Source organism: Python bivittatus, unplaced genomic scaffold (assembly GCF_059951505.1).
Source record: "Python bivittatus isolate LINGU-HERP-01145 unplaced genomic scaffold, Pbiv_v1 ctg000680_np1212, whole genome shotgun sequence".
NCBI classification, from domain to species: domain Eukaryota; kingdom Metazoa; phylum Chordata; class Lepidosauria; order Squamata; family Pythonidae; genus Python; species Python bivittatus.
Window position 1 is genome coordinate 10,424,654 of NW_028277095.1, and position 12,420 is coordinate 10,437,073.

At 52.1% G+C, this 12,420-nt stretch overlaps 1 protein-coding gene across 1 annotated transcript; it reads right to left on the reverse strand.

The window, feature by feature from the left end:
- Positions 1 to 346: 346 nt before the first annotated feature.
- On the reverse strand, positions 347 to 10,947 carry VAMP5 (vesicle associated membrane protein 5; the record flags this gene model as incomplete). The annotated part of the gene is made up of 3 exons (XM_088151906.1): positions 347 to 1,656; positions 3,804 to 3,941; positions 10,559 to 10,947. Coding segments are annotated over 3 exons (722 nt in total), but the record flags the coding sequence as incomplete, so codon positions are not given.
- Between the last annotated feature and the right edge of the window lie 1,473 nt (positions 10,948 to 12,420).

Consider the following 12,420-nt stretch of genomic DNA (forward strand, 5'->3'; position numbering starts at 1 on the left):
CGGGTGGGCGGCCGGCCCCGAGGCGGAGGAGCGCCCCCGGGCGCCGCGTCCGTCCCCGCTGCGCTCGCGGGGCGCCCGAGGGGTCCCGTTTTCCGCCGGCTCCGCGCAGGCGGGCCGAGATTAACCCCCGTCAAGCTTAAGGGGCCGCGCGGAAGCAGCCGTCGCCGACCCGATCGGGCGCCGCGCTCGCGGTTCAGCAGAGTCTCCCGGGCCGGGCAGGGCCGAGGGAGGCTGGCCGGCGCAGCTTCGGCCGCGGGCGCAAACGTAAGACAAGCGGAGGGCTGGAAGCGGCCGGCCGAGGACCGCGCGCGCTCGTCGTACAGAAGAAAGCGGGCGAGTCCGCGGGTCGCAGAAGAGCGGCGCCTTGTTTATTTAGCCCCCCTCCGTTCAGGGATCGCGCTCCGGGCCGCTGAAACGAGAGCTGCAGCCGGCGGGGCTCCGGCGTTGAGAGCGCAGACGCGGGGAACGCCGGTTGCCGGCGGCGTCCCCGGCGGGACCGGCGCGCGTTTGGGCCGACCGGGTGGACGGCGCCCGCCCCGAGGCTTTGGCTCCGGAGAAGACGTCCCACAGCTGCACCTCATTGCTCAGACCTGCCTTTTCTTCCCGCTCTGCTGCCCACGTGGCTGCCGAAGCAAGAGGCCCCAAGCATCCAGGGATGTCGCACTGTCCCGGGGTGGGCAGGTTTGGGCCCCAAGATAGGCACAGCTCCCCATCTTCTGAACCGCCTGGGCTGAAAAATCAGTGGCAGTTCCCACCATTTTAAGGTGGAAAGGGCAAAACAAACCCTAAGAGGCTTAATAGTTTTTAAAAACCTCTCAGCACTTCCTAACCGGGGGGCGGGGGAGTGTGCAACAGGTTCACCCACTGTCTCCTCCACAAGTTGGTGCAGCCAAGAACCCCCCAGCCCAGATTACAGATTGCAAAGGTCAGTTGTCGTAGGGTACACCTTCCATGAAGGTGCAGACAACAGCAGGTTCCCCTTCACCAAGCACAGCTGGAGATGCAAGGCCTGGGTCTTAGGCCTTGGCTCAGATTGCTGTAGCCTCTCAAGATTGAATGAGAGCATTGGTGCACACTGCCTTGCAACTGGGAATAACATCTCTCTTGTACACATCACTCTTCAGGAACAATGGAACAGGAAGTACATATGCAAGCAGGCTGGACTCTGTCTCAATCCACCAAAGCACCGGGTCCCTGAGGTGGGGGACAATTCTCTTTCTCTTCTTCCTATTCCATAGCATTTAAAAAGAGTGCTTTGAAGAAGAGGCATTGAGGTCCTGGGCATCAAGAGGGCTGCACCCTTTGCTTCCTTTCTCTGTGGGCTTGCATGCCACTATGAGAGATGAAGTGGTCAAGGCTACTGCCAGGTCCTGCCAAAGCCCCAAATAACCTCTTGAATGCCCCGAACCCCTGGAAGGTTGGTGTTGGGGAGATGATTCCAGAGTGAACTTGATCAGCCGCTCAGTCACCACCAGCGCTGGTCTTTGCTGGTGCCACCTGGCTCCCAGATCCAGAGAGAGTGAAGGAGAGGACAATGGCTAGGATGATGAGCAGGATAGCCACCACAGCCACAGCCAGCAGGATGATCTTGAATTTCATGTTATCCCAGCGTTTCTTCTGGGCCAGTGTCTTTGCTGTCTTGGTAAAGGCAGAACTCTAAAAGAAAACCAGTCAGAGGCAGTTGCAGTCTCACTCTGGTGAATATGGGCATTTGACTCAGAAGATCTCTCAGTGGCTTCCATGGAAATTTGTTTATTTAATTTATTTATTTATTCAATTTATATAGCCACCCATCTCAGACCAGTGACTCTGGGCAGCTAACAATAATAAAAATCAAACACTTAAAACAATACAGAAAATTAAATATAAATATAAATACAGCCAAGAGATCTTAAAAAACCGTTGGTATCAGCACAACCATGAAACGGAGCCCTTCACACACTCGGGCCCCAGGCCCAGGCACAAAACCAGGTCTTCAAGGCCTTCCAAAAAGCCAAAAGGGTCAGGGTCATCCTAATCTCAGGAGGGAGGATGTTCCAGAGGGCAGGTGCCACAGCGGAAAAGGCACATCTGGTCCCCGCCAGCCGACATTACTTGGCTGACGGGACCCAGAGCATGCCCATCCTGCCAGACCGGATTGGACAGGTAGAAACAACTGGGGAAAGGCGGTCCCTCAGGCAACCCGGTCCCAAGCCATGAAGGGCTTTAAAGGTGACAACCAGCACCTTGAATTGCACCCGGAAACACACCGGCAACCAGTGCAGCTCCCAAAGCAGTGGTGTTACATGTGCCAAGTAGCCGACACTATTTACAACCTGGGCAGCTCCATTCTGTACCAGCTGAAGCTTCTGAATGCTCTTCAAGGGCAGCCCCATGTAAAGTGCATTGCAATAGTCCAAACGGGAGGTCACACGGGCATGAGTGACAGTGACTACAGCCTCCCAGTCCAGGAATGGGCGCAACTGGTGCAATTACTGATCAAGGCCCCGTGCTATGAAGGTTAGCCATCAGGCCTTCCCCACAACAGAGCCAATGCTTGAAAAGAGTTGAGGCCCAGGCAAGGTTGCACACCAGTTTCTCCCCTGGAATGGCTGGCTTTGGAATGAGTTGAGAGGCCACTGGAAAAGGGAACACTCTCCAGGCAGAGAGGGGGCTTCCGTCAAAAGATCCGGGCCCTGTGGGCTGCCCTAGGATGGGACTCTGGCTTTCTGAGGCCAACCTAAGAATACATGGCACCAATTCCACGTTTGCAGGAGAGCTGGCAGGGTGAGAGAAATGTTCAGCCCAACTGCTGTTCCCTGCAAATGCCTACCTGAAAGTTATTTTCAGCCTGCTGGCATTGCTTCTGATTTCAAAGCCTGGCTGAGAGAAACTAGACTGAAGCACTCCGTGAGGCTTCTAGCAACACCTTCCCTAGTGATAAGAGGGAAGTGGACAGAAGCTGATATAGCCAACAGCCCTGTCAATACTGGTGTGGCTTTGAAAGGGCATGTTTGATCCATTAAGGTGCTACATGTGAAACGCACACAGGGACTGCCAAATAACGCCTAAGAGCTGCTCGTGGTTGAGGGTGGGGGGGAGCCCTCCTCCCTGCAGAATTCATGGCTTCTTCCCCTGAGAAAGAAATGAGTTAGGAAAGCAAAGAAGGGGAAATTCATCATGGAAACTCAGGTTCTTAGGTAATCAGAGTGGTTTGGCACCTCTTGGAGGGGATGCAAAATCTATTTTACTAAAGACTGAGGGCCACTGAGTGGGAGTAAGACCCTACTGCTATACATTATTATGCTAGCTGATTCTGATTAATGTTATGATGACTTCGTCAGAAGTTGCTTTATGACTTGGAGCCACAGGTTCTAATCACTGAAAGGGCAGGCAGGCAGGCAAAACAAGGCAAATGCCATCAGTTTGTTGGCACTGTTTATGCTAAATCATAAGTCAGTTCATTTTTTGTGAAGCGTGTGAATGGCCTCAGATTAAAGGTTACCAGTATTTGTTTCACAGAATTGATTTCTGATGAAATTGTGTAAACCAGAGCAGTAAAAGGAAGCTTTCCAGTTCCCAGGCAGGCAGGCAAGATATAGCCATCCTCCCTAACGTTGCCCTAGATACAACCAGGCAGCCTCCTTCCTCAGCAGGTCCAGAGAACACTACTTCTGTCCTTGGGCCTGGCCCCACTGAAATCCCAACTGGCAGGAAGGCCCGGCTGGTTGTTCAGATGCCCTTGCAAAGCTCTGGACAAAGAGCTTGCCAGTCATCCTGGGGATTCAGCGTGCCTCACCCATTCCCCACATCACCTTCCATACCTGTTTACGAAGCTCATCAGCCCGCTCGTCCAGGTCACTAAGCTTGCCCTCACGGTCCAACACCTTGGTGAAGTTGTCTAGCATGATCTCTGTCACCTCCTCAGCCTCCTGCTGGCATCGCTTCAGGTGGTTCTCACCCTGCAGAAGGGGATAGGTTGGTCACAGTAGGTGGGACCAGTGGGGCTGGTGGGGGGGAGGCACTCCCTCAGCTTGGTCCAAGGAGCCATCCCTTCCTTTGGACTGAAACCCAGACTGTGTCAATTGCCTACATTCAGAAACACCACAAAACTTCCCTTTCCTGTCCCTAAAGTAGTTTCCACTGATTGGCATCTTGCTTTACCAAACCAAAATGTAGCACTGCTGATGAGTTTATTTGTCCTGCAAAGCCAGGAAGAAGCTGGGATGGGGTGGGGGGAGAGAGAGGCCATTTTTCAGGATATCAAAGCCTCTGGGAAAGCATGAAAAATATATACTAACTGCACAGTTTCACCATTTATTTATTTGTTTAATCATATAATTCACTCCAGTCCTGTCAGACTCTGGGCAGCCAACAACTGAGAAAATAGATTATGCCAACAAGATAGGTAAGAATAGAACAAGCACAATATCCTGTGATGGCAGTCAGAATCTGCTTGGGCTATAGCTGTGATGTAATTAGATCAACTGGCAAAATGCAAGGAGGGTTGGAGCCACTCCGGAGGGACAGGGATCCCCAGCAGGAGTGCCACCCTAGAAAAGGCCTGCACTTTCCTCCACACCCTGCATGTCTTGTGGGGAGGGCACATTCATCCATCCTTCTCTGGGTGTCCAGACCAGACAGGCAGATCCAGTTGCATCTCCACTGTGTAGAGCTTCCAAGGTAACAATCAGGACTTTGAATTAGATCTGGTAATGAGTGTAGCGACTTTAAAATGGGTGTTCCTCTGCACTGGCAGGCTGCCCCATCAGCAATCAGGTTGCCATATTTGGTACCGACTGCAGCTTCCAAGTCATCTCCAAGGGCAACCCCTGCGAGAGTGTATTATAGCAATCTAGACAAGTCATGGTTGGGGCATGAGTTACTGTTTTCTGGGCATGTTATAAATCAGGGGTTCCCAAAGTACGGCCTTCCTGCTGCTGAATTAGTGACCTCCAAGCTCAGGGAGGTTTCAAACCAGCAATCGCAGCCAATCCAACCCCCGCGTGGGGCTTTCCAAGGCTGCTTATTCTTGCCAGGGAAAGAACCTGGGCTGGCCGCCAGAGAACCCAGGGCTGATTCCGTGACTGAGCCTGCTCTGGAGGGAACGTTCCACAATGGATAGAAGCTGAAGTCCCTGGATGGAAAAGCTCAGGAAAGAGAGGGCCTCCTGCATCACTGAGACCTTCAACATTCCCACAAACAGAACTGAACCTTGTAGCCTCTTTCAGGCTCTTTCAGGCTACAGATTCAGCATTTACTGTGGGCATAAACCTTCACAGCTGCTTTAAAGAGTCACAGTCATGGACTACGTTCATGCTCTTGTGTGCTCAAAAGCAACTTTTTGGAATTAAATACAAAGCACTGCACACCATTCAACAGGGCACCTATTTTTTTAAAAAATATATTTAACATGATTTGTATGTTGCTCACTTGGCCAGACTTGGGTTGCCAATTTGCCTGCAGCTGCTTCCTTTGGCACCCACCAGGCCCCTTGCCATCTAGCCCCAAGGATCATCTTCATTTCAAAAAATGCATCTGGACCCCAAATGGGCACCACAGAAATCTTAGAAAATAGAAATGATGGGCACTGATGCTTCCAACCTGCCTAGAAAAAGACAGGCAAGCATCCTGGGGCAGGAGAAGCTAGAGTGTTGTGGTAAAACAAAGGTGAAATCCACTCCAAGCCCAGTCTACCTCCTGGTGATTTCATGGAAGCCTCCCTGTAATTTTCATGGATCTCAGTACAGAAGTAGTTCTCCATTGCCTTTTTCCAGAGGGCTTGTTTTCCCACTCCAATGTACAGCCCTCATATCCATAAAATCATACGGCTGGAAGGGAAATTTAGAAGTCTTCTAGTCCAACCCCCTGCCAAGAGCAGGAATCCACAGACCATCCCAGACAAATGGCTGTCCAACCTTTGCTTGAAAACCACACTAGGGTCCACCCCACAACTCCAGAAAGCAAGCTGTTCCACTGCTTAATAGCTGTCACCATCAGGAAATTCCTTATTTCAAGTTTGCTTTCTGTTAAACTATGGAGAATAAATCTACACCCTCTGCCCTGTGATAGGCCTTCATACTTTGGAAGATGGCTCTCATGTCTTCCCTTAGCCTTCTCTCTTTTAAGGCTAAATATACCGACTTCCTTTAACCACCCTTTGTAGGAACTCTTACCACCCTTGTCACTCTTCTCTGCCCTCTCTCCAGTTCCTCAGCATCCTTCTCATATTACGGTGACCAGAACTGGACACAGTATTCCAGGTGTGGTCTGCCTGGTGCAGCATCCAGCAGAATAATCACTTCCTGTGATCTTGATACTATCCCTGTTTTTTGCAGCCCCAAACTGCACTGGCTCCTTTGGCAGCTGCAGCACACTGCTGGCTCATGATTAATTCCCTGGAAGTCTGCCACCCCAGAATTAAGCAGGCCAGATCCTACTCAGCTTTTGAATGCAGACAGGTGGTCCAGTACTGCCACATACTGAAATAAAGTAAAATATCCTTCAGGTCAAGCTCAGTTCCTGGTGTACTTTTTCCAAGAGCCCAGCAATGACTCGCCCTTGTTTTAATTTCCCTGACCGGCCTACTGGCCCAGTACTTCTGGGAGTATCCCTCTGGTAAGAGGGTTGTCTCAAGTTCTGTGGCAGCCATTTTGCATCTGCCGCCCTCTGCCTTTGGCTCTCAAGGGGCCCACTGGCCAAAATGGTCTTCCAACCAAGCCCTACAAGATGATGGCTGCTCAGTGGAACAAGAATGAAGGCAATCGCAAGTGAAGCTCTATAGGTTTCTGTTCTGGATGAGTATTCTAAGAAATTATTACTGGCTTGGTCGATCTGTTTGATATTTTTGCCCACTGGAGATATTTTAGACTGAGAAATGCTTTATACAGCAAGTCTGGCTAAATAAGGTTACAGGGTTGGGCTACTAACAATGGATTTTTTATTGTATTCAGGGTAGTAACTGGACTTATTCACAGAGTCAGTAGATTTTTCATTTATGATCCTATTTTGCATCATTACACAGTTTCACCATAGCATCCAGAAAATGAACTTGTTCGGTGAACTGACATGGATTCATATTGATGGTTCCAGGCAGACATTCGTCAGGGTTTCTGGAGTCAAGGTAAGAAAAAACTCTTTCATGGGTTTCAAGTGGAGATGAGCTTTTGGGAAGAGGTGTAGATGAGGAAGCCAGGTAGATATTAGCATACACTGGATATATGGTTCTACCATCTGTTTCTCCCAAATTGATGTGAGTAAAAAATGGCAGAGCTTGGTGGACCAGTCATGCTATAGCTGTATCAGGATTTGTGTTTTCCTTTAGGAACCTGAAACCCCAACCTGAGGACCACCATGTTGCATGAAGTAGGTCAGGACACTGGCTTCCATGTGCCTGGAAGAGCAACTTCTCCGGTGCCTCTGCATTCTTCCCCCTCCCGTTGGGTTGGCTCTGTGCCCCCAATGCCACTCTTTTACACCAGCACAAAGTGGGACACATTTGCTGGTGTACCTCTGCTATAGGACCTGGCTTGCTAACATCTCTCTTTTCTTCTGCCATTAGTTAAAAAAGACAAAAGAGGTTTTGCTTTTGCTACCATTCATAATGCTTTCTTGTACGCTTACTTCAAATTAACAATTTTAAAATCCGCATATTTATTGGTGTTTTGTAATCCCATCTTGTGCTGCATAGCAGAGAATACATTTTCAAAATGCCTTACAGTGCGTGCAAGAATCCTTGCAGGAAACTTTTCAAATGTTCCCATTGGGGAAAAAGCGTCCTTGCCCTGAAGGAAGCATCAACTCAGGCCTTTTGTAAACAGGAGGGGAGAGGAAAGCCTTTGGGAGATCCTGTCCCAACACGCCAGGAAGCCAGCTGGCGGTGACTGAAATGCTGCGTTTCCTGTGGGCAGGAGGGATTATCCTGAAGCCAACCAAGATGCCTCAATTTCTTTTAGATTATTTGGACCAATGAAGCAACTGAGCAACAGGAAAGCAGCAGACCCCAGAAAGGTGCAACTCAGAGCTCAAATTCTGAAAACAGGTATTAGTGGGAGTTTCAACAAGTGAGGGGCAGGCAAATGCCAGGGAGCCTCCAGAAGCTGCTCTCTTCACTCCTTGCCTCAAGGTGCTCCCTTATCTGGAAATGAGCAGAGGCTGTTTCCACAGTGATCCAGCTCTTCCAGACTGTGACCAAGCAGTGGATACTTAAAGCTGGTATCACAGTTCCGTGGACTCCTACAATGGAAGGAATGGAAAGCATCTCGGAGATCATCTAATCCAACCCCCTGCCCAGTGCAGGAATCTACTGCGATGGCCATCCAGCCTCTCTTTAAAGGGAGAGTCCATCCTTTTCTCTCCCGCCCTTGAATGGCTCTTACTATTCTCTTACCTAATCTCCTCCAGAGACCAGGATGATGGGTCCAGGTGTGCTTCAGAAACAGCAATCTGGAGTTGCTGTTTGGAAGGCTTTTTCCACTGCCACTGCAGGCACAGTGGGGACTCAGCAAAAGCCAACCCAGAGCAAGGGCAGCCGCAGATCTCTTGACTCTATCACTAAGAAAACCCTGGGGGGAACCACATCAGCTAGTGGCCTTGACCTTTAGCACTAACACACTCTGAACACATTCAAACAAACTGAACAATTGCCTCCTCTCCCTCTACCAAGCTGAGCTCCCACTGCAGCTGAGTAAATAGTGGTGCCTGGGGCCCACAGCTGCCTTGGATTAAGATTGCAGCATTTTGGAGCAGGGCCTGGACCACCATAGTTTTCTTGCACGCGGGGCAGGAAGATTTGGCAACCTGGTGCCCACCAGATGTCTTACACTACAACTTTCATATGAGTCCCCTAATGTGACTAATTCAAAAGCACGAGGTTGCCTCTTGTTCTTGATCTGTTATCACTTCTAGTTGCAAGGAAATTGGGGGTGTGCAGTGGGAAGAAAAGAGAATAAGTTTTACTTAAATTCATTTTAAATTAATTATAGTTGATATATATTTTAACATTTCTTTCTTTGACCTCCTTAACCATAACAATTCAGCAGCCACTTGGGCAGGCCAGTGTGTGGCTTCAAGCTGAACACCCTGCAGGAGAGAGATGTGTCTGAAAAGGGGCTGAGCTCTGTATTCTGCCACTGCTTATTTTCCTCCCCCAACATCTTCTCCTGCTGGGAGAATCAGTGTGAGTGAGAGAGGAGGAGAATCTCACAGAGATGATGTAGGCATCTTTGTAGCAGAGGAAGTAAAAACCCACATCCTTCCTCAAAAGGGCTAACGGCTGCATTGGACCTGGCACCATAAGCCAGATCACACTGGTGTCAGCTTGGTCTCTAGGGCAAGGGTGATTCAAAGGCAGGATGCCACAATAGAACGAGCTGTCTCCCAAATGTTATTAATTAATTAATTATACTGATCCCTATACATGCCCATCTTGCCATTAAGACTGGGTGGCGAATACAAAATTCTCCTAGCCATGGGACACTAGGAAGGCCTCATCCCCCAGACTGAGCAAGTACATACTGAGAAAAGTGCTCTCTGAATTACAGGGTTTCTAACCCTTGAAAGGCATTGTGAAAACCTGGGAATCTGACCAGCACAGAGGCAGCAAGTGCAGTTTCCTGAGGACCAGTGAGATGTGGCCTTTGAAGGGTGTTTCCAGCAGTGTTCTGCACTAGCAGTATTTCTGCACTTCGGCCAAGGATAAACCTGGGCAGAGGGGCCTGCAGCGCAGGGTGAGTTGCATCCTCCCTGTCCAGGAAGTTTGCAGCCTCAGCTGGCTGAGAGCTCCCAAAGCCAGGGAGGCCACCTGCGCTTCAAAAGGCAGAGAGGAATCCAGAAGTAGACGCCGGTTTTCTGCTGCTCCCCACAGAAAAAACCTCCAGAGGCAGAACTGGGCTGCAGCCTGATACGTGGGGTTTCACCTGCAGCCGGAGGGCATGCCGAAATGGCCCCTCCGAACCGTCCAGGAGGAGGACGGTGGGGGAGGGGCAGCGGGGGTTCCTCCGCGAAGCAGCAGTCTGCTAGCCCAGGAGCCAGCAGCACGACCGGCGGAGCCGAAAACCGAGGCCCAAGGAGCTGACCTCCCAGGGAACGGCCTCCCCCGAGGGTCAGCGGGGCAGATCTCGCCCCGGCAGAGGAAGAGTCAGAACAGGTGGCCCGGGTTTAGCCTGGCCGGAGGCCAAGAAACAACCGGCGAGGCTGCAAACAGGTTCTCCGCCTGACCGCCTCTGCCTAACCCTAAACGTCCCCCACCCCACCCCCCGCGACCGACCACTTCAAACCCCTTCGCCTGGAACAACTGGGACGCTCCCAAGGACGCCCGCGCGCCCCGGTCGACCCCAGCCAGCGAACTGGCGACTCAGAAGTCACCGGCCGAGACGCGCCTCTTGAGAGAACCCAAGGGAGCGGGCGCGGAGGAACGAGATTCTGGTCCGCTCGACCCGTCCCAGAAGCCTGCGAGCCGTGCCGGAGCTGCCTGACCGCCGAGCGCGCCCGGGATCCGAACAGGGCGCGCGGCCAGCCGTCGGAGTCGCCCGGCGCCCCTGTACGCGAAAGCTTCGCGGGAAAGAAAACCCATGCTTACCATGGCCGGCGCTGGGAGCTCCAGGCAGCGGGGATCGGACCGGACGGCGCCTCCAAATGGAGGTGGGCCCCCTGGAAGCAGCCAGAGGACCGTCCTCTGGCCGCCCACGGGTCGAGTGTAGGCGGGACCCGCCGCCTTCCCGAGCGCTCGCCGCCCCTGCGCGTCCCTCCAGGGACCTCGGGGGAGGGACGCTTCAGTTGCATCGAGGCGGGGTTGAGGGTTGCCTTCCCTGCACGTTCCGGGCGGCAGCAGCCCTCGCGAAGCCGCGAGCCCCGGAGCCAGAGCCCCGCGCAGCGGCAGAAACTTGTGCAGGGAGCGCGTCCGCAGGATAGCTTCGTTCTTGGCGCAAATCCCCTCGCGGCCCGAGTAGCTCTGGGTGGAAGCCGGCACTGGTCACCTCCCCCGCTTCGGGGCTGCTGGGGATGCCGAGCAAGAAAGAGACAGCGCCCGAGTGGTTCTGCGCGCTCCGGGGCCGAGGCGGGTGACCGGCGGAGCCTTTCGGCTTCTGTCGCGCAGGCCCCTCCGGTTCGTCGTACGTCTCTGCTCAGGAAAGATGATCCAAACCGGCCGAAGAGGCCCTCTTTTCCCAGGCAGCCGCCCGCTGCTTCCCCGTTCTGGTAACTTCCTGACTAGCGGGGGCGGCCAAGCGAGGGAGAAGTTTTCCTCTGCCGCCTTCAACTCCTGGGAGTCTTTTCCCGCTTGGATAAAAGGAAGCGAGAGTTCTCTGCGGGTGGGGGCAGCGGAATATCTTCACAGGGGATTTCCCTCCTCTCTTCCTCCAATCCAGGTTAGGAAGGCCAGGGCCTAAGCCTTTCCAAAGGGCGCCAGGGAACCAAGGCCCCAGAAGCTCTTCTAACGGGAATAGATGCCATGAAGTTAAAATATAGACTCTCTCCATAGAAAAACCCAGATTTTGGATAAGGTACATATATTAATTACAGTTCAGGAATGGTTTCTGGTTGGAATTGAATTCTTTGTCAGATTTATTTTTCAGGTGCAAAGTCATTCTGGACATTGAAGCATACTCCATCTTCCAACCTATTCTTCCAAAGAGGAGGTCAAATAGCCTTTCCAGTAAGAAAGATACAGTACCCTTGCACCAGAGACCTGGGTGGCTCCAGGCCAAAATTTTTCAGAGTAGCAGCTTCCCCTTCTGAGCCATTCCTTGTGTGAGAAGGCAGGGAGAAGTGAGGGCCTCAAATGAACCATGTTTGCTAGGAGAGAGCGCTGTGCACCATGGGGCAGCCTTGGGGGGGACGGCAGGAGGGAGGAAAGACTGTGGGCAGAAGGCACGTTCGCACCAGAGTGAAGAGGGATGGCAGGGGGCGGCTGTTGGGTCAAGTGGGTATTGCAATGTGTATGGCGCTGATTGGATTCGGAAAGTGGAATGTCTGCAGTTTTGCGGTTAATTAGCGGCACTCCTGGGCGGCAAAAAAGGTGAGATTGTGAGCCAAGCCCTCTTAGGAGGGGGAGGACAGATAGGGGGTATAAAAACCTGTCAGACCTTGTTTCGGGGTTCCTCCATTGCTGCGGGAGGGACCCACCTTTGCAAACGTGCCCAATAAAAAAACTTCTGTCTACTGGACAACCGAACCCGTGTCTGTCGTTTTCTGACACTTGGAACTTTGGGCTAGAAGCAACCCAGCCAGCCTCCCTTAAGGCTCCCAAAGGCTCCTCCCAAGCAGACCCTTATGGAGGGCAGCCCTCAACCCTGCCCAGATCCAACTGAAGTTGCACCACCCTATTTTATGAAAACTGCTCCAGCAACAGTAGTCAGCTAGGCTTTCTCTTTGGGGTGAAATTCTCTTCCCCAGGGAGCCTGTATGAACTTTGAATATGTTAAATGTCCCACCATAGCCTAG